This window comes from Onychostruthus taczanowskii, unplaced genomic scaffold, assembly GCF_017590055.1.
Source record: "Onychostruthus taczanowskii isolate IOZ18803 unplaced genomic scaffold, ASM1759005v1 scaffold1, whole genome shotgun sequence".
NCBI lineage: Eukaryota > Metazoa > Chordata > Aves > Passeriformes > Passeridae > Onychostruthus > Onychostruthus taczanowskii.
Genome location: NW_024496525.1, coordinates 6,899,721 through 6,923,042, shown reverse-complemented (window position 1 = coordinate 6,923,042; position 23,322 = coordinate 6,899,721). Strand labels below are relative to the sequence as shown.

The 23,322-nt window shown below is 37.4% G+C and overlaps 1 protein-coding gene across 1 annotated transcript in view; it reads right to left on the bottom strand.

The window, feature by feature from the left end:
• The window catches only part of LOC121341553 (cytochrome c oxidase assembly protein COX16 homolog, mitochondrial), a 47,812-nt gene that overhangs the window by 6,560 nt on the left and 17,930 nt on the right, over positions 1-23,322 (bottom strand). Inside the window, exon 3 of the mRNA XM_041415172.1 lies at positions 12,038-12,100. Coding sequence (XP_041271106.1) covers positions 12,038-12,100 — 63 coding nt within the window. The remainder of the gene's footprint in view (positions 1-12,037; positions 12,101-23,322) is intronic.

The window sequence follows — 23,322 nt, the reverse complement described above, 5'->3', positions numbered from 1 at the left end:
TGCAAAAATTTAGTTTATGGGATAGTTATCAGTCATCAGAAGGCAGAATGATTTGACATTCCAACTTTCTGGACCAATGCTATCCAATTTTGGAATAACAGAGCACTCCTGTTGCATGTGGATAAGCATAAGGAGCATCACTACTGAAAGGGGACATGAGAATCTGTTCTGCAATGCTTTCCTATTGAATAGCTATTTTCACATATCTCTGTGCTGGTACTGGATGGGGTAGAGTTAATTTTTTTTATAGCAGCAAGTATAGGGATATGTTTTGGATTTGTGTTGGAAACAATGTTGGAAACAAAACAGGGACGTTTTCATTATGGCTGAGCAGCTCACACAGTGCCAAGGCTGCCTCTGTTTCTCACTCCACCCCACCTGCCAGTGAGCTGGGGGTGCACAGGAGGGGACACAGCGGGGGCAGGTGACCCCAACTGACCACAGGGATATCCCACACCATATGGCACTGTGCTCAGCATGTAAAGCTGGGGGAAAAAGGAGGAACAGGGGGACATTCAGAAAGATGGAGATGGAGTCTGTCTTTCAAAGTAACCTTTAAATGTGATGGAGCCCTGCTCTCCTGGGAATGGCTGAACAGCTGCTGTCCATGGGAACTGGTAAATCAATTCCTTGTTTTGCTTTGCTTACACCAGCACCTTATGCTTTAGCTATTAAACAGTCTTTATCTCAATCTATGAGTTTCCTCACTTTTACCTTCTGAATCTCTCCCCCATCCCATCATCACGCGCGAGCAGCTTCGTGGGGCTTGGCTGCTGGGGTTAAACCAAGACACCACCTCACATACAACTGAGTAAAACCCTACCCTTTTTGCTCAGTCACTGACATGAAAATTCTAATAGCAGAATTATCCAGAATAAATAGCTACATTAGATGTAAGCTAAAGACATGCACATAGCTACATTTTAAATTCATCTTAGCGATGAGAGTAAGACCAGATTGACAGTCCACTTAATTAGGTGCAGCACAAACTGCAAAGTTACACAGCTCCTTCAGATTGCCTGAGCTGTACAGTGAGAATCCAGGCAAGCAGCTAGTTCTCGTCTCATATAAAGCTGAAGTCAACATCTTTCATTTTATCTGGCTAGGTCTTCTGGATTTCTTATTTCTTTTTTTCATTTGAGCCGCTTCGACTCTGCCTACCTAATTTTATGAAGACATCACATCACATGTTAAACTACTTCCAGCTTTTACTAAACTGAAATTCATATGAACTGGAAGGCTAAAACCTGAAATACTTCTTCTCCCAATTCAAATGTACTAAACACTCAATCATTGGAGACAACAATGAAATGTAATCAGATCAGATCAGCAGCACTTTTCCTGCTTGTCTCAAATAGCCCAAAGGATATTGAAAATTAGCTGTTTAAAGTAAGATCAGTATAGTCCATTAAATCTACTGATTCACTCCCTAAATCAGCTAAACTGCCTCTTAAGAGTACAGGACTGACAGAAGCTGTAAATTCAAGGGAAAAAATGCAGTTATTCAGACAGGCACAGTGAAAAAGAAAAATATGCTCAACTGTTTGCTACACTTGACTTTTAAGACTTATTAAATGGCTTGACTGGTGCAAAGGTACCAAAAAGGATATAAAAAGACCTTCACTTCTTAATTGCTGGTTCAAATGCCTGGCTTAAGTACAAGTTGTAAGACTCTGACAGCCTTAAAAGAAGATAACATTTTAAAGAGTTTGAATTCTACTGTTGCAGGATAGTCTTCATGCCACAATATACAAACTGAAGTCCGCAGAAATTAATTTAGAACTATTAGTGTTCAGGCGGAGTAAATTCAAGGTGGCCACTTGCAAAAATTCCTAGCTTTAGTCTCAGTTTCTCACATGTGAAAGGAGGGATAAGAGAATCCTGTTTACTTTACAGCTTGATGAAATAAATCCTGTGATGAACACCACAGAAAGAAATAGCTCTGATATAGAGAGCCAATTATTTCCCATCATTATAGAAAGCAAACCCATTTGCAGACAAAAGATGAGCCAGGGAAAAATATCCTCATGGCTGTAAATTAAACCAACTGAACAGTCTGATTTTTAAAGGTGTCAAAAAAGCTTGAAGAGACAAAAGGTATATTGACGAGATCTATAATGATATATAGATGGAGAGATACAGAATCACATCTAACACTGAATCTGCTGTCTCGTGTAAATTGAAAATCTTAACTTCATCATTGCACTGATATGGCTTTAGTGGGGTTTTTTATATAACTCTTTCACAGAGCCATCTTTCTGACATCTCATTTTCTTAATATAAACTGGGTGTTACTTTGCCTAGGAAGTGACATAATTTAATATCTGCAATTAGTGATTTAATAATCTGGGATTTAATAGCCCATGATTAGTGACTGAATCCTCAGTTCAAAAAGAAGGGTTTTTTTCCAATTAGAGGATGTTTAGTTTTTATGATTTTAGGAAACAAGCAAGTTAGTAAGCAGCAAAATATGGCCAGAATAAGATTGGTTTCTGTTCATTAAGAGAATAATTGTGGGGGGTGAGGGGGGACTGACATGTAAGCATCCAGAGAGCTGCTTCTCCTTTTGGCTTTACTGAAGACTGGCAAAATCCAATAGAGGCTTAATTGCTTAGTTCAGTGGGATCCAATAGCATTCATCTATGGCACAATTAATTAACCTATGGTGAACTGGTTTAAGAGACTTTCCCCATGCATTATTTTCCCTTTAATTATGCCAATTCAATGATGTGGGGTTGTGCTCCAACTAGAAACAACAAAACAATTTAGGAAAATAAATCCATACTGCTTATGAACAAATCCTATAGAAGGACAGGACTATGGAAACACTTGAACTGGCTGAAGGAAACATTGGGTGAAGAGAGAAGAAAAACATCTTTGAGTGACTGTGTCACAGAAGATGTGTGACATCTTTATGTATTGAGCAACTGCACCACTGGTTTGTCTGTGCAACCTTTCCCCTATGCAAAGCACGCAAACAGGACCTGCCTTCACCTTGGAGGTGTCACAGCGTTTAATTGAGTACTCTCATAGCTTTATGTGAAGGTGTTATAGTGATACAAAGTGCTCAGTAAACTAAACAATTATAATAATATAATCAGTTAAAACTGCAGGACTACACAGCCTTGAACTTTTAGCATAAGAGAAAATAACATGAGACAGACTTCCATCTGGAATTAGCCGTTGCCATGATTTCCTCCTAGTTTACAAGCAGTTTTCTTTCTTAAAATTCAGAATCTCTTAAAAACCACAATAAATCCCAGAGGATAATCCAGTGCCATTTATGCATTACACCTGCAGATCACCCAAGATGGACTTCTCAGTCCAAAAGGTTCATAAGCTTTAGACAAAGTCAAGAGAATGCATGCATGGGTCATTTACTTTCAGTGTATCTTCTTTTCCTAAGCAAAAATGAAATTCAGAAAGGTCCAACATAAATAATAGCATCATTGCAGCAGTACAACTTCAAGATCAAACATCCCAAATTCAGCAAATTCCACTTTTAACAAAGCAATTAAGTACATTTAGGACAGTTTTCATTTCCCTTGTATAGAAAAGTTTTATCAAGATATGGTTATTCTGCCCCAGAAAGAGAGGTGCTGCTTACTAAGATTTATCTCTAAATTCACTACTTGGGAGACCTAGCCAAGTCAACTGGACCAAGGAATTTCCCAAATCTGACTGCTTGGTCTTGCTAAGTTTATATCGTACGAAAATTTGTAAAGGGTTGTCCTAGTTACGGCAGCACAAGTCTCTAAAATAGGAGCAGCCAGTGACAGACTTTTGGGATATTTGCAGCACTTTTTCAACTAAATAAACGTGAACTTGACTGAAGGGAATGTGTGATCATTAACAGTGCAGGAGACCAGTAAGAATAAAAAATGACATTTCTGTTGCTGCTAAGAAGACCATACAGATTTCTACAGCACATCCCTATCTGGAGCCCAGAAAGCCCTCCTGACACCAAAGAAATGGTTTACTTCAAACAACTTCCTAAGACTATGAATACTTCGAAGTGTGGACAGTTTTTTTTACCTTCTGTATATAAAATCTGGCACAGTCTGTCCTTCTAATAAAGATAAAAAGATACCCTAATAAAAAAAGGATGAGGTGTACCAGGATAAAAAAAAAAATGAGACCCATGAGTCACACATGGTGTTTTTCCTTCTGAAGAGATATGAAAAACAAGGTTTCTTATGTGAGAGGGAAAAGCTGCAATGAACACCACAGCAAAGGGCTAAGACATTACCACAACAAGAAATGATCAGTTATCACCATGAAACTACTAACAGAAGTGTGTGGGCATAAGAAAAGAAATAACTAGAGAAGGTTTACAACAACAGTGCCAAATTAAACTTAAATTCAGGCCATTAAGAAACTACTTTAAAGTAACCACAGTCCTTCAAATCAGCAGTCAGCCTTACCAAGCAGTTGACCCTTCTGAATTGGTGAGCCCAATCTCCTGCCTCTCACATACTCCCCACTCTACCCAGGTCTCAGTTGGTTCAGGTAACATTCACACAGTTAGTGTAGTTTAGGACTTCTGCTTCTCATCTACACTTCCCTGCTGATTTTCCACTCACCTCTCTTCCAGAATTTATCAATTTATATGCTGAAACAGAAGGCTTTTCCCTGCAGAGAAACTATGATTTGGGCTAAATATTAACAGGGCAATTCCAAATCTTTCAGCCATAAATAGTTTTTCAGTAACATCAACAGCTTCTGTTTGATTTGTGCTGTTGGGCAATTTCCCATAGGGAAAAAAATCCTCCTGTTTCTTCTCTGCAGCTAACATCCCCTTTCTAATTGATGAGGACAGTAATAGGAGCATTATTCCCATACTGTACTGCCACTAACAGTAAAGCTACTTCTCAGCAATACTGCTGAATGTACAGTTCACAAATAATATGTGAATAACTCTACCTGTCATTCTATTAGAACCAACAGGTCTTTGAACCAAATCAGAAAGACTTCTGTCTTAGAAAGATCAAGGCATTTTTTAAAATTTTACAAGCATGAAGTTTTAGAAGGTAAGGTCGGGGGTCTTTCTAGAGCTGGAAGGTATTTTGGTTTTGAAGTGCATCATGCTTAAAAGACCATTTATGTTAGAGTTGTAAGATGGCACAGGGGGACACTGGCTCTCCAATGACTTCAGGGGAAGATGCTACAAACAAGATGGATTATTACATATTGACTTAATAACACCATTTCCCTCAGCCTGTGAACTCCTCAGTGATGCCTCCCAGCTATACCTGGGCAAATACCAAGTTTTACCTGGGCAAATACCAAGACACACAATGAAGTCAGGGGTTCAACTAAGGAAAGTCTTCATTCAATTTTTAGAAATTTGATTATTTAGCTAAGAAGTGTGCAAACTCCATAGTCAGCCTCCACCAGAATCTTGCATATAATTTTTCTGTTTGATCAGTAAGCCAGTTAGAACAAGCAGTAACTCATTCTCTGACAGTAACTTGCTAAAGCAGAGTACATTTTTATAGTATACTTTTGAACAATAAATTATGATGGGTAACAATAATTGGAGAAGCAAAGAACATGCAAGAACTGTATAATAATTTTTTAAGCATTTCACAGTTAGACTTGATTGTCCACGTGGACATCATCTGGAAGTACACTGGCAATCACAAAATACTCCAGATAGTGTTTTTGAAATTGGCCGAAAACAGAGAAAAAAAATCTAAGAGAAACAAACAGGAGTCTTGCAAAAAGCTTCTTTGCCTGGTTGCTGAGACAAGAACTTCCTTCAAAATTATCTGTTCTGCTGTATAGTCTTCAGAAGGAGACAATGAGAGAAAATACACAGCCTCAGCTGTGTAGCTGAATTCCCACACACTACACTAAAGTTACTTCAGAGATATTATACCAAAGATCCAACAATTCCCCACTGGAGGACCATTAGCAAGGCTTAACATTTTCACCTAGCCAGCTGCACAAGTTCCCCATACTGGCTGCCTCACAGAAGCTAGCAGCATTCCTTAACACAAGAAATTAAAGAATTCAGCCATGATGTGTGCATACAACTTGCCCTACTCAAACTTTTGGGGTTTTTTGTGACTGAGACAACACACAGTGCTGGCCCTAGCATGGTAAGAGGTGGTCAATTCATGTGGCATTAAAAACCAAGAAAACACACATGGAATGCAAGTTGATACTAAGGATTCTCTTCTGGAGAGAGGAGAAAGGGTGATGAGAAGAGATAATTTGCAACACTCCCAACCATGTTTGCTGTCTGACTGATAATCTGACTGATAATCACTCACCTTGTTGTCCATTAGACATCAGTGTCTTCTTATTGGATAAGGAAAGTGCAAATGCAACATTCATGAAAGAAACAGCTCTCAGTTAAGGAAAAATCCTGTGCTAAGAAATGACCACAAAAGAATTTACAGGACTATTAAATAGAGATGCATTCCAGAAATAGCACCAGTAAAAAGTGACACCCTATGAACCTTACTCTGGAGGCTGTCTTTCTTCCTGCAAGAGACTTTTCCACCAGAATTCTTCCTGTGACATACCCATCACAAAATTCCACCTTCTTGTATTTCTCTATGAAAAACTATGAAGATAGTTTAAAGTTTGAACACATTGAACTACGGTACAGGAAACTACTGAGATGTCAAGAAGACAAGGTCAAAACTATAGGTTGGCTATGGACTGTACATTCACTCAGAATGAAATGCCTAACACAAACTATTTGAATTAAAATCCTTTCCCATGGCAGTTTCTATTGATGATAAAATAACAGAACTTTGTACTTAAACACAGTGTTTTGTAGAGAAGAGTCACAAGGAAATAAAAACATAAAAGAACATTTCACACGTGAATAAACTGAAATGCAAGAAACTGAGCTTGTCCCAGACACAACCTGGAGGGCAGTTGGAATCTAATGGCTAGTATGGACAATGCACCAAGAAAGAAGAATGCATGGAAGGAACAGAGTGATTAAAAGAAGAAAAAAAGTATCTCAAGCTCTTCATTTATCTAAACCTATTTATTGTCATGACAGTCACTAAGGAGGGATATTTTCCCAACATCTCCGTCAGCTCTCAAACAGCTCAAGGCATTTAGCCACCAATATCTTCACAGACATTGAAGCAAATCAATTCAGTACACTAATCTGTTAATTCTTGAACAGCAACAAAATCAGTAATCCTCTGGTACTGATAATGACAGCAACAAGACACTTGCAGATATCAATGACTGGCATCCAGGAATTTCTTTCTGGAGCACTCCTGTTGTCCACACACTTGGATGCAATTACTGTGTTACTACACTGTCACCCCCTGAAAAAAAAGCTTCATCCATTCTGCTGGCACCACAATCCCTGAAGTTATGTCAAATGAGCAATAAGTGGCCTGAGTCTTTTTCAGAAGAGCTTAATCAAATTCTTCTTTTAAGACAGTAAATATATAGGTTATATTCCCAAAACACCTCTCCATACACCTACTTTTATATTTTCAACTGTCCTCAATATACATTTTAATACTGCAATTACAAGTCTTTTGCTGTAATTCTCAGGACAAACAATTAAAACACTTCTGTCCAGAGCTATTGTTGACTTTTTGTGATTTATCAAATTATTAGGAACGAAACCTTCCCAACATTCATACTCTAACTCAAGAAAGCAGCATTCTCTAGTCTGACCATTTGCAGACTATTTGACCATTATGTCAATAATGCCATCCTTGCAACCAGTTGAAGGAAAACTTTGTAAAGTTTTACAGTTTTGATATTCTGAAACACAGAAGACTAATTTTTCTTGCGTTGTGTTCAAATGATGTTCCCAGCTATTAAGAACAGATCTTACTTCTAACTTTACTATATTTTCTGCAGTAAAAAATGTTCAATTGCTATCACCTTCTTCCTATGGAAATATTTATATGAAAACACCATTCTTCTCAGTACCTTTAATATCATTTAACTCTTTAACTTTCTTTTAAGGAATTTTTAGAGCTCTAAGTTAGTACAGTCAGCCTGTTCTGCAATCTGTTCTTAAAGCCCTGTTCAAAACCCAGATACCAAAAGGAGACGCAGAATTTCAGTCCCAGCCTCATCAGTGCCACACTCAGAAGTAAAATCACCTGTTCCTATATCTACCATTCCTGTTCATATTCATACACTGAATTAGCTTTTGTGCCACAAGATCACACTAGAGGATCAAACTGAATTATTTATTCACCGACTCCTAAATCTTTTCCAGAATTGCTGCTTTTCAGAACGCAGTCCACCCTGGCCTGCATTTTCAGTTTTTTAAATAAATAACTTTGGTTACTCTAAAAGGTACTTAGCACTTCTAACAGGCCCATGTTAGCAAGTAATATGAACAGCTCTCCCTCCCTGCCTTGCCATAGTTCTACTATTGCAATATTTTATCACTTGCACATTAGTAATGATTTCATAATTTCTTCCACATCACTGAAAAAAGTACCCAAAAGTGCCTGTATGTCCCAAATTTCCCAGAACTCTTTTAATAGTATCACCTTCCTGCCTAGTGACGATTCCCAGAGAACCATCATTCCCAGACTGAAATTTTCAGCAGCCACTGAAGTCCTCCAAGCCCATTCTTAGAATATAGCTGTAAACCAGCAGAGTCTAGTAGGTATTTAACATCTTGTTTGATTATTAAGGGATTTGGAAGCACATCTGATTCATATACAAAGGACCTTTTTCTCTAAAAAAATACTGATACATTTTTGAATGTTGCTACTTTGCCAACATGGTTACTCATTATTTTACATCCTCATTATTTTATTCTTGGTTTGCAGCAACACCATCCTCTTACCCCTATCCTTGTCAGATTACTTATCAGACAGCTCAGATGCCCTTAGCATCTTTTATCAGTCTTCCCTGCTTTATGACTAACTCATTTACTGTTTCCATAGCAATCCTTCACGTTTTTATTTATTGGAATATTTTTCCCTCTACTTTCAATTGCTATTGATTCCCACTGAATATCACATATTTGAGTCAAACTTGAATGATTTTTTTTCCACAGCAAAGTGTTAGTAAATTCTTAAAGAAGCTTTTATTTGCTAGAAAACCCCTTAACAACAATTCTATATTTTGGGGTCTGATGTAACTGAGGCCAGATTTTTTAGTGTTTATTAGACCATTAATTTCACAGAAGTAAAGAAATCAAGTGCTAGAATAAGGAATGCTATTTTGAGACTGAATTAAACACATGAAGAGGAATGTACTGTGACTGTTAAACAATCACGAGAATGGTTTTCACTCATCATATTAATCAGGTTTTTTATCTCCCTTTTTCAAACAAATATTTGTCCTTTCAAATAAAATACTCAGGCTTTTGTCACAGGTCAAACACTCAACATCTTTTACAGTGTGTTCTACAAGGCCCAGCTCAGCAGCAGAACTACATTCACATTAGTACCAGCATCACTAGTGGACAGAGCTGTGATTTATTAGGCAAAGGGGAGCAGCAGGGACTAACTGGTCATATGAGGACACAAAAGTGTGTGAGAGGAATGCATAAACAATGGACAGTGTATGCAAAGGTAGCTTGCTCCTCTGGCACGGCCCAAGACACAAGATAAACGCCATTATTAACAGATCTGAGATACAAGAAATGCAGTATGAATTCACATGTAAATTCTTCCTTCCTCAAAATAGTATCCTGACCAGAAACATTCCTGTATGAAATAAACATTTTATAGTTTGAGAAGATATAATTTAGTAAATGAGAAGGTAAGAAAATGTCTTCATGTTAATTTCCTCACAATAAATTAGGTCTGTGATTATATCTTTTTACCTCATCATGAACACCACATCAGAGACAAAATGCAGCCTTCAACATGTTTGAAATATTGGCATATCTGTATGCTTACAGAAGAAATTATGACATTCTAGAAGAATTCAGTATGAATTCAATATGCACATTTCTGTAAGGACAGTAAGATATTTTTAAAAGTCTTGGGGAGGGCCAAAGGACATTTGCATTTTTCAGGCAACCACACTTCAAAAGAGCTGGCATGGTATCCTCAGTAACAGCTGCAGATATAATGCTAATAATATTGTAAAATAAGGCTTTACATATCGAAACAGCATTTTCTTTTAACTCCCCTTGATCTCTTATCACACCACATTTAGTAACAGCCACCAGTGTAATCCTTCAAAGTGACCTATATATTGAATTAGGTGTTCCTAACAGTTGTATTTTGGACAAGTCAAAAATAAAGAAAGGAGAAAAACATCCACCCAAACCCCTCTAGTCTGGAAAAGATGGGGTCCACAGAAAACTACTCTCCTAAATGTCAGCTGTAACTGGGTGATTGGTTAAATTTTATCCACCAGAATGCAGAGGTAACAGTGACTTAATGTTGTCACACACTTAGCGTGGAGCCTGCAAACTGTGTGCATGACTGCTGGTAGTTTCACAAGTTTCACTGAAGCAAGAAATTTAAATGTGCTTGCAAGCTGGTGCCCATAATAAAGTATATATTGATATTAGATTTCAAAACAATAATCCAAATCTATTTTCATTATGCAAATCCATTTGTTTTGTTGAACTGATTTGCCCTCTATAACACCCAAGCACTACTCTGGAAGACTTTCAGTCTGGGAATTCTCCACAGTTTACATTAAGAAAAAATAAGATTGCTTCTGTCATTTCTGTCCATCAGAAAAGAGTCTCATTACCTAAGAAGGCTTGTAATATATTGTTATGCCAGATGTATTTTATTAGCATTGATTTATCCATAAAGATAATGAAATTATGGCTATTTAAATATTATCCTTAACCTATTTACTCATCTTCTGAAGAAAGAGTATGGTATATCTGAATACAGATCTGTTGATTTTGAGGTTAGATATTGAGTTTGAGATGTGGTTCTTTTTACTGCTTGTGGTTCTTTTTATTTTTTCTTCCACATAAATAAATCAGAGCAGCCTTACAATATATTGAATGGAAACTGAGAGACAGTAATCCCAGAAGCAATCAGAACTTAATGGATTTGTAAGTTTTGAGTCTCCACTGGAACTTTCCACTTGTTATTCCCTGCACCAGAAATTACAATTCTTTATAGCGGGGGAGAGCCCGAAACTATCTGCAATAATGGTAAAAACTAGCAAATATTTTGTGAAATTAGGCCTGTGAACGTACAAAAAGTAAGTTTTATTTTTATTTCAGACAAATTACAAAAGAGTAATAAATTAGTAAAATTTTATTATCAAGATCAGGTACTGCCATTTGGACACCTAAGTATGAGAGCAATGGGTGCCATGGAGATCTTCAAAGGCTTGTGACAGAAATACGGTATAGGAAGAAAACAAAAATCTGTGCTCAGAATAAAAGCCACAGAGATAAATGAAGTGTTAGTTGAACACCTGATTCAATTAATTTTAAAACATTAAGAATAATCTTAAATAGCTATATTATTTGTTTCTGATTACAGGGAGGTTTTTCATTCAGTTTTTCTAACATGGCTTTTTGTAGGCCTGAAAATCTATGAGACTGGACACTGCACTAGTTAAAACAGACATTTTAGAACTCAGTAATATTTGAAGAAAATGCTGTGTTGCTGGAAGAGTGAACTATTTTTCTACAAAATTTTCTGAAACCATGTAAAAGGAATGACAGTTGTTTCAAAGATACACACAAACTTCAGAAGCAAGAAATAACATAAAGTACATTGTGCACATTGTTCTGTAATTTGGTCTAATCATCCAAGCTCATGCAGTAGAAGTGCTGACTTACATTCACACACACTCCCTCTAAGGCCAACATCAACCCTACATTTATAGACCAGGTTAACCACAGAAATAGTGAATTTATTTGTACCACTGTACTTGACGCCTGGAAATCAAAGTAAAGCTGTGTTCAGAAAGAAGCACTACGTGTTCAAAAACCTTTCTTTACATAAAACCTTGTTTTTATTGGACAACAGTGAGTCAAAGGCAGATGGTTGATCTAATTTTAGTTAGGGACAGATACGACCCACCAGCGGCCAGGGTAATCAAGGGTAGCCAAGGTTATGGGCCCCAGGCAACAAATTTATTTTACCTCATATTCAGATTCCAATGTCACAGGATTCTGTTTTAATTTTTCCTTCAAAGCTGGATCAACCTGAAAGACAAATAAAAATACAGCAAAAATGTTTGCTTTCAAGAATATATTTTTAAAGAAATATCAACCTCGAATAAACTCAATATTGGTATGCAAACCATCCTCTCCTCTAAAAGAGTTTATGTGCCATTTGTTCCAATACCAGGATGATGAATACAGCACAAGAATCTGTCTGAAAAGAAACAGGTCAATTGCTAAATTATTAAATTCCAAAGGAAAACACATTTTTAACTATAGTCCAGCACCAGCATTACCTTAGATACTTAAATCTGTACCTGTTTTGTTTAAAACTGTTAAACCAAACAACGCTTAAATAAATGAAACAAGCATAAGAAAGATACAATTGGGATTGTGGAATATATTATACTCCTGAATGATGAGTTCAGGGAACAGGTATACAATATATCTTGGTTTTCAAAGTCTAAGCATGAGTTGAATTTCCAATTTTCTTGTGAACACACAGCTCCCTCCTAGTTTTGATTCTGTACTGACAGTGCTGGTGTTTCCTGCCACCTTTCAGAGATGCTTATTGAAAGAACAAATCTAAGAACAGACATGTCAATGAACCACAGCAGACACATTTCACATTTTAACTTATGAGCCTGGAAGAAGTGATGTTCATCCCTCCCTTTGCTAAATAAAGTCTGTCTCCCACAGGTCTAAGAGCAGAAGCTAAGGGGAAAAAGATAATTAGCATTCTTCATGCTTAGAGAAAGCATTTTACCTTCTTCTCAAACAGCCACATACACAGTATTCAGACACAGTCTTTAGGCAATATAATTAAAATACCAAATAAATTCACCATGAGAGAACGATCTCATTTTTAGAGCTTAAAAACCAAAACAAATGTGCAAGGAGACTGGTAACGTGTGTAGTTCTACATGCCTCGTACACTAGTCCAACTACAACTAATGCAGTGAAGAAAAGTTGCTACTCTTAATTTGCTGCTTCTTGATCTGAACGAAAAGGGCCCAGTAACCCTCGTCACCACCAATGTCCAACATCTGCAAGTAGTCTAGAAAACAAAGAGCAGAGCACACATGTAACAGAATTTGCCTGGCCAATGAAAAGATCCACCTTCAGATTCTCCCCTAACAGGAGTTCCTGCTTATCAGAGGCACTCAAAAGACACATCTACTATGTGAATTGATGGGAATTGCTCTGAAGAATTTCCCTAGGCCATAATGTTCCCCTTGATTACAGGCACTGTCTGCTAGTTAGCATGCAGCCTGTGAGACCTCAGTTCCTAAGGATGGATGCTCAGACAGGCAAGTTAACACCATCTGTGCATGGCCAGAGGTTTGATTTCCCTACCTCATCAGCGATCCGGCCATAGAAACACACACATTTGCAACCTCCAGATTCATTACACTTGGGACCTAAGCCAAAATATCTGGAGTGGTTAATGTTTGTACCGGATACAGCTCCCACCTTCTCAGTAATTAAAAAAAAAAAATTATAGAACAAGATAGTGTCTCTGCACTGGCCCTCTACATCAAATGAAAAATGAAATGCTCCATCTCTGTCTTGGCATCCAAGGCCTCTGTAGAACTGCCCCTCATTAAAGATGGATTGCATTTCTCCTGTGACCACGACCTCCAACAACAGCCATGCTTTATTAGAGCAGCGAAGCCATCCATCACATGTGCAGAAATGCAAAGTCTCTGGGCAGCCAGGCAGGCTTTGAAGCTTGCTTTCACAGAGAGAAGAGTGATCGTGGACCTCACTGTATTCAGAACTAAGTGCAAACGCTATTTGTTATGCTTTGTGTTCTCACAATACACATATGGACAAGGGGAAATAAAAGCTCCAGTAAGTAAGGCAGCAACAGTTTTATTTCATCCTACATTTTCCCTTCATTTATTAATAAGGCAAAGTATCATGGCTGAAACATCATTTTTACTTAATTAAATACAGCCAGAATTTAACTTACAAAGACAGTTCAATATCCCATTACCAAGTTTTATTGCATCAGTTTTTAGTGTGTTTGTTCAATGTGTGGTGTTTGCATGGCCACATTTGTGTAAGGCAAAGGCAAACAATCAGTTAAGCTACTGCTGCTTCTCCTTCCTTCCAGCCCTGTCTGTCTTCAGACTTTCTCCTGCCTTCATTCTGCTCTGCCTTCACAAAGACAACTAAAACTGAGACACAGCATTCCAATTCGATGCTGTAACATTAATATTAACAAAAAGGCAGAAATGAAGGAGCCTAGTTGAAATTTCTTTTTTAAAAATCCCTGTAAATGCAAAATGAACAGAGTGCTGCTTCTTCGGAAGCACAAATTTTATTTGGGAAATTAAGTTACCCAAAAAGACAAGTTAAACCCTGTTTTGAGGGCAAACTACATACGCACCTTAAGCTCACTCTGCAAAACTCATTCTTTTGCCCCAAGTTCCACCAAAAAAAAGTAAAAAAGAGGAGCAAGTATGTATTTCCTCTTCTATAATTTTTGTCCCTGACATACTTACTCACACAAAGTAATTTAAACATACTTGAGACTGCACAGCAATTCAGTCACCTGCACTTTCTAATGCCCTGACTGCAAACCCCAGCTTTTCAGTGACCAAATGAGATAGATGGGTTACAAATTGTTTTAAGAACCCATACAGAAGTTGAGAAAAAGTGTATTATAAAGTTTTGTTTCCACTGTGCTTGTATGATGCTGTGCTATCTTTGAAACACCACAAGAAAAACACACAAAACAAAAAAAAAAAAAAAGTGGAAAAGAGAATGATGCTATTTTCCTTCTGAAAAGGCAGATAAACATCAATATCAGCCACAATCACAGATCATAACCAGGGAACACTTCAAATGGGGGTAGAGCCAGGAAAGTGCCCATGCCAAAGCATTATCTCTGTTGTATTACACATCTGCCACAAGATCCAAATACAAACATACACTTTGCTTCCATGATGACTGCTATGCCAACACATACTGCCAAATGAGCTAGAAGTGTTCAGCTATGCACTGGCAAATAGATCTTGAGCTAAATTATGGATACAAATCTGTATTAGTAAATATGATGATGGCAGCAGACAAAGCCCAAATGCTGTAACAGCCTGACAGCACCCTCTCCACCAATATTTAGGAGGCAGGGAGGAACAGAAAAGGTATTCCTTTAGACTAGAGAGAAAAGGTATTCCTTTAGACTAGAGGACTCTTCTTTTTCGGCAAAATCTCAGCTGCTCCTCTAAGATCCATTGAAATTCAGAGTTTATCTCTATATGTAGAATTCAAAGATGTGTGCATGTATAATTACAGCATAACTTCACATTAAATTCTTACTGAAAGACTACTGAAATACTTGATGCAAGTATTTAGACAACCTTCATGAGATGCTGCCTGCAAGGCTTTGAAACCAATACTATAAATACAATTTTAAAAGGCTTTACTTATTTTCTTTTTCTGGGGTGTTTTTTTTTTTTTTCCTTTTTAGCACTTGCAGCAAAAATGAATAAAACATTCTCCATATTTTGCATTATACAGGCTTATCTCATATTACATCAACTGAAAGGGCAAGGGCAAGTGCAATATAGAAAAATCTCAGAAAAAGTTTAAGAATCCAGGTTTCCAATTACAATTTTGTCCCATTTCACACTCCCACCATTCCTTCAGATTTACCCTTACTTAACTTCAAAAGGTTCCCAAAGAAACAGACTTTAAAAAGATTCTTAACAACTAAAAGTAATAGAGGTTAAGCACAGAAACATTCTTAGAAATCTTAGTAGGCAGCTCTTTGAGGCTGTAACTAACTAGAAACTTTTGAAATGAGGCTGACACTTCTCATTTTAAGGCTGATGTTTCAGTTTTTCAATTAGAACCTGGACAGCATTTCTAGGTGTTAAAAATGGTGCACCTTGGGGTGCAGACAAGAGGCATCATTATATAGCAAAGCAGGAATAACTGGTGCTTGCAGCTCCTGCCAAACCAGGGACTCCTGCAGCACCCTGTGAAAAACATACACTCATCTCAGTAAAGAGGATTTTTTGTATGTGACATAAATATTTTTGGTACTGTTATAAACCTAAAAAAATTCTCCACTAACAATTTTGTATTGATACTCATTGACCACAGTTCATTTTGGCTCAGAAACAAGTAATACTGGTAGAGAGGAACTCAGAAATTTGTGAATGTCACTAACTTTAGCTCCAGGATAAGGAAAGGATAGCTCTTCCACAAGGGAAGCCAAAGAATACCATCACTACCCATTTGGAAGTTTAGAGGCATGGAACACCTCTCTGTATAAGGACAGGCTAAACACACTTGGTTTGCTCATTCTGGAGAAGAGAAGGCTTTGGGGAAACCTGATTGTGGCCTTCCAGTAAGGGGGGCCAACACGAAAGACAAACTTTTTAGTGAAGTGTGTAACAACAGGACAAGGGCTGACAGTTTTAAAATAAAAGAGGGTAGATTTAGACCAGGTGTAAGAAATAAGCTTTCTATAATGAGCATGGTGAGACACTGGCCCAGGTTGCCTAGAGAAGTGGTGAATGCCCCATCCCTGGGAACATTCAAGGTCAGGCTGGATGGGGCTCTGAGCAATCAGATCTACTTGAAAATCTCCCTGCTCCTTGCAGGACTGTTGGACTAAAAGACTTTTGAAAGTTTCTTCCAACCCAAATTATTATATGGCTCTGTTAAACACAGGAATACAAAGCAGAATAGCAGGGTCACTCCTGTTGAGCATTCAGAGAGGACCACCAAGTTGACTCACATTCTCATTGTCAGGGTAACATCCCAACTGTCCACAGAACACATATGGCTGGATCTGGAACTCAAACAGTCCATCTTCACAGGCAGCCTCTCTCTGCTATAAACATTACTGTTTATTTGTCCAGGTACTATTCGTGGCCATGGGCTTTAGAGCAAACCAAAACTTGAATATATTACATCTTCTAAAATGATGGGTTCAGTTACTATACAAGGAAACTGTCAGGAGACAGCCACACCATGAGAAGAGGATTGTGCTTTTAGCAGCCTCCTCTCACACCAGTCAGTGCAGCACACTGTATACTTGTGTCCTGGCATGTACTGACCAAATGTTTGCATGCCAAAGTTTTACAGAACCTTCCCTCTGGCAAGCATTTCCAGAAAAACAGTACAAGATATTTCTACCCTAAAACTAGTTTGTTTTTTTTTACTAAAACATGAGTTTCTGTTCTGACCCTGTCCTCCACAAAATAATATCCCACCGAAAAAGATTTCAGCTTTGGAAATGGGAGAAAACAGTGCCCTGAATTTAATGAACATGAATTAGGATTGAGATTTTCATTTTTCCATCTGTTCTTCCCAGCATGAATAGATGGGACACAATTTTCTTGCAGTAACCACAGTACAGAGAGTCCACAAAATCACTGTTTAAATGAAATTTTTCAATTTGTTCTCCCCACCCATTTTTTAAACTTGAGTAAACCATAATCACCAATTCCAGCTCTCCCACAGTGTATCTTCTTTGAAAACGTTTATCATATGTCTAACTCCTCTAAATGGAAAATCAGCAATCTTGAGTGGATCAGTCAACTTTAATCTTCCTTGAGAGGACTCCCATAAATTGCTACAGAAATCTGTGTCATAAATATTCTAAGTTGTGGTTTATGAGCAGAGTGAGAAGCAGTAGACAGGAGAGGATAAATCCCAGGACTCAGTGTAAACTACAGCCAAGCTGAGTGCTTTTCTACTTAAGAAATTAAAGGAACAAAACTTGTAGAGGTTGTAAGGTACAACAAGGGTTGTACTTATGCCAAGCTCTTTGGCATACAGTCTTAGGTAACAGAGAAGGGCAAGGCAAAACATACCATTTTTGTGCAACTTCATTCACAACAATCCTTCAATGACATTACTTAAATATTTAATGCACAAAAACCACTTCTATAAGGCCACCTTCTTCCCTGTGTGGGTGGTGAGGCACTGGAACAGGCTGCCAGAGAAGCTGTGGATGCCCCATCCCTGTAATTGCTTGAAGCCAGGTTGGATGGAGCTTTGAGCAGTCTGGTCCAGAAGAAGGCACCCCTGCCCATGGCAAGGGGCTGAAACTAGGGGATCTTTAAGGTCCCCTCCAACCCAAACAACTCCATGACTCTGTGATTCTATACCGCACAGGATACCATCCAAGAATATTGACTGGATGGGAATACTTACAAACAGCAGGGAGACAGCTGAGACTAGATGTAAACCCTAGCTCAGTGTCCTTTGACTTTTTGCTATGATCTGCACAGAATACAGACAGCTAAACAAAAAAAAAAAAACATTCCAACCAGCCTCTGACAGAAATCGATGCAGACATTTCCAAAGCAGAAATATAAATTGTTGTTACAGCAGCAGCTCCCAGACTTACAGTACACGGTGCATCAGTGATCTCTCAAAATCCAAACCTTGCACTTGCTTCCAGATTGATCAAAAAAGGACCTACAATCCCAAACTCTGGACCAGACTTTTTATGTGATAATGTCATGGAAAATGCAATTAAAGGTTAATATGATGGCCAAACTATCCCATGCTTGAACAAACATTTAAGCATATCTAGACTTCTCCCATATAAGGTCAATAAAACTAACAAGGACTCTAGAATTTTCAGTTCTGAGCAGGAAGTACTCATAATTTAATTAATTTTGGTATGCTTTCACATCCAGTTTGATTTTCAGTTGCACATTTATTTATATGATTTATACCAAATTTGTGCTGTAAACCTTGGCTCTGAGTGTGCTAGCATAAATTTAATTTGACAGTAAAATTCAGTACAAAAAATGTTCCTTTTGGTATAAAAAAAAGGGTGTAAATTTGTGATGCCAGTATTTAGGAAAAAAAAACCAACAACACCCTTTTGCCTTTAAATAGAATATACTGAACAGCTAGAAATAATCCAAAATGCAACTTTGGATGCAACTCGAGCGAAGTAAATTTTTTTTGGTCACATTTTTTGAAGATTTCTTTTTAATGGTTATGTATCTACTATGCAAGTTCAAGCTGGAAAACTAGTGTAAATATAGTTTATAGGGGTTTTTTTTTCTTAATGGCTTCCTTAGTCATATCCTAACTTTGCACAGAATCAACCTTTTTATGGTAGCTCTGAAAAACACAAAGGTCACTTAAGTTTCTGTTCAAAGCAAGTAACTTCAAGAGAGAATTCATGAATTGGCAGCTGAAGGCAGCATGGAAGCAGTCTGTGCTCATCTCCTCTGAATCTTTTCAGTGCTGTACCATCAGACAGGAGAGGACTGGAGAGGGTGTCCTCGTAAGTTCTGTACAGCAGCAGGAACACCAGGTGCTCACTGCTGCTCCATTAGGCTCACCTGTAAACTGTTCCTGGCCGCAGCTCACTTCAACCAAAGTGAAGCCAAAGGCACCATACCATATCCAAACTGTTATTTTTCACTTGGTGTGTCAGCTCAGAAACACAAAGGAATTAATTTAAAGGGAAAAGTCTATCTCATAGGAGACTAAACCTTCAATAAAAGTGCGGAAGCTTCAAGAAATAACACCAAAAAATGCTCAAAAAAACCCAGCTCCCAAAGAACTCCAAAGAATCAACCTTCTCATGTAGGAACAGAGATAGTCTGATCCTTCAAACATGATATAAAAACACAACACAGTTAAAACAATGCACAAGCACACTAAGAGATTAGGAATGCTTTCCCTAATCAGAGTTAAACATCTATAAATATAAATGCTTTTTTTTTCTTCTCTAACTGTGTAAGTTAGTGCCTAAGCCCTATCTTGAACCATGTGAAAATATGCTTGCTACCTCTAAACGAACAACTCCAGTTGCCAGAAACCAACAGCAAGAAAATATACATCAACATTTTTTCTCACTGAAAATGAACAAGAATATACAACAAAACCAGAAAGTCTGTTTTTAACCCTAAAAATAGTTTGAGGTATGTTTTAAAACATCATTTTCCTTTACAGTACATATCTGTTTTTTTACAGAAATTTATTGAGTAATGAAAAAAAATTTGATTTTTATGTCTTTTTGAACAGAAACAATTTTTAGGATCCAGTGTGAACTCACCAAAATTGTTTTCAATGCTCTGAAAATGCATTTCTACAAATAAATGACCACCAAATTCTAATAAGTGTCATCTTAAAATCTGCATGTGTTGAAGAAATTAACACTTCTTAATCTACAGTTTCCTTTGCATTTAAGGGAAAATACTTTCCACACTGACATCTAGTGAAGTTTTATAGTAAGAAGAAAAATCGTATTCTAATACTTTGTACTTACAAAAAGCTTTTAATTTCCCAAATCATTATACTTTAAATAACTAGTTTTTGCAACACACTTGTACATCACACACTATTTTCTTTTGAAAGACATTTTGCCACTATTTTTAATAAATAACATGTTTACCTGTCAGAGGATCAGACATTCTGATGGGTAGTTTAGAGAAAGTTACAATGGTAAAATCTGGTGTAATTAAGTTCAAAATATGAATAGCAAAGGGTTTTCCTTTTCAGGGCTTAACATACAACATTAACAAAACAATTCCACTAAAATCAGTGGGAATTATGAAGGCAAAATATTTTAATTCATACATTGTAGATATTAATAAGACAAGCCATCTCTCTTTTCTAAGCAGTATCCAAAAAGCCTGTATTCCTACATGCACTCTGTAATTGAGTTTGGGCTCTGCTTGTTTAGATTGCCATACAGCTGAAGTTTGCAACAGCACCATTTGGCTTCAAGCCTCAAAACACAAAGGAGAAGAAAGGGAAGGTCCATTTAGAATAAATTGCACTTAAAATGGACACATGCCTGGGTAAAAGGTTTTCAACATATTCTTTGTAGAGATGGTAGTGATCTAGAGCTCCAGAAAATCCTAGGGACTGGGATCTGCTGACATCATGGCTACTGGCTTCTCAAGATGAGTCTGGAAAGCTAGATGTTTTCTGGTGCTTGAGGGAGGCACTGGGAAAAACAGCTGGATATTAAATTATGTTTTGGCTATAAACTGCCTGAAGCTAAGTTACACACTTGTAATCACTTCAACTGCAAGGCAAAAATACCAGTAATTAATTTTGGCAAATTGACAGGATTTAAATAAACCAAACAGAATTCTTGGTAGTATATAAAATGTAAATATCTAAAAGCTATCAACTTTTTATGTATTGAAATTACTTCCATTTGCAATGGCATCAGAATGAGTTTCTCCAGTTAATAACCTTCTCTTCATCTGAATCTAAATGTGACAACAGAACCACCATCGAGTAAAAAATGGAAAAAAATGCTTCTGTTTAAACAAAGAACTCTTAGTACTTGCAGTGTATATTGCATTTCATCACACAGAGGCTCAATAATGTGAGGTAATATCTTAACTCCAAGTCATCCTACAGTGCTGTAAGCTGTCTTTGGTGACAATAAGCACCTGGTCTAGCCAGATCCAATCACTGGAAACCATTCAAAAGTATACACACAGTGCCAGCCTCAGAATGTGGCAACAAAACTCTTACTGAATCCCAGAGCTGACTCTGGTTTTGCCTTTTACAGAAAATGGTGGTTGATATGCTAAACTGAAAGGATGTCTGAAAAAATGAAACACACATCTCTGTCTAGTATCATAGCAAATTCAGCAGACAGCTCTTCACAGACAAGGTAGAGAAGTCATCTGAGCTCAAGTAAAATGGTTGAGCTTTTGCTGAAATCTGTGCAAAAACCTGAACAGAACACTAACAGCTGAACCTCAAAATCTTCAAGAATAACATGGATAAAGAGCTCATTTTCTACAACCCTTCTGGACTGAACTGAATGGAGAGAGAAGACATGTGAACACCTGGTACCACCACAATACTGGGTATGAAGAGCTCTTGCTACTCCTTTCATTTTGTGCCACACGGCATGACTGAAATTAGTACCTTTGATAGTTCTGAACCATGATCAAAAAACATAACAAGTTCCAAATTCTGCCTGCAAATAGAAACAAAGTCACTGTAAGGATACCTGTTTAGCCATCAACAAGGAGCCAATCTGCCTGACTAAATATACAATTCCAAACCCCTCCCACTAAGCAGGTCATGCCTGAAAGCAAGGTCTGCTGTAATTTAGCAAAACACGCTTCATGATATAAAGGTAACTGACTGACAAAGCCTTTTTTCCCACGTATAAGCAATCCTAAATGTATACCTCTCACACTCTCTATTGCACAAACATTTCAGTATATTATTTTCTTAATTTTTGGATGACCGAGGGCCAAGCTCAGTAATGTATTTAGTCTTTGAAAATCAACTAAATCTACTTATACAAGGAAATTAGCCAGTTTATCATTAGACTTGAGACCCAGGCTAACCTGACCTGCTTAAGGAAAAGAAAAAGAAGAAAATAATAGTCACCAACATCAATTCCTTGCCATGCTGCGCTTGTGTAATCAGCTTGCTGAAACCAATTAAACACACAAAGATGTAGCTATAAATAAATAAATGCTAAAATGCTAGATGAGAAGACTTGATTATTCTGCCAAGTTCAGTGACAGATGCTAAAATGATTCCACATTCCTTGGCTGACAGTTTCAGAAAGGATACCTTTCCCATCCAAAATATTCCACCAAACACCAAATGAAAATATTCTGATTTTGTTCGCACTTAATCAAGCAGGATGTTTTAAAGACAAACTATGGAATCAGATTCTCCAGAATACAGGAATGCCTCAGGCACAAACAACAGTAAATAAGAGTTCCTCTACTTTCAAGACATCTGCTAGTTTGCCAATGAAGCACAAGCAAAAGAGTATCTAGGGCAGGCTTCATCTCACCAAATTTTATTCATCTATACTTTTGACTTGAAGCATAAAGTCTCTACTTAGGCTCTTCCTCCGGTCAGCTGTACAAGGGCATTCCTTGAGAAACTAAGTCCCACTTGAAGATATATACAAAACCATAAATTGTCTGCACCTTGAAGTTAGATAGAGGTTTATGTCACCTGTTGTTCACTGTTATTCACAAATGAAATATAACCACATTCATACACTAAGGAAGGTAATTGTCTCACTGCAATGGGATAATAATAAAATCTCAAGTTAAATCTCTATTTTTCAATCCATCAAAAGAGCACAACATATTTCTTAAATATCTACTTTAAAACTGAATGAAATCCATGTTGTGGCATTTCCTCTCAAACCTTTCTGGACAACCTGGATAGCAATTTCAAACTAGGCATTTCACTTAAGGCAATGGAAAAATGAGCAAGATGAAACCCTGACATAGTGCACAGCACCACAAACATACATTCAGATT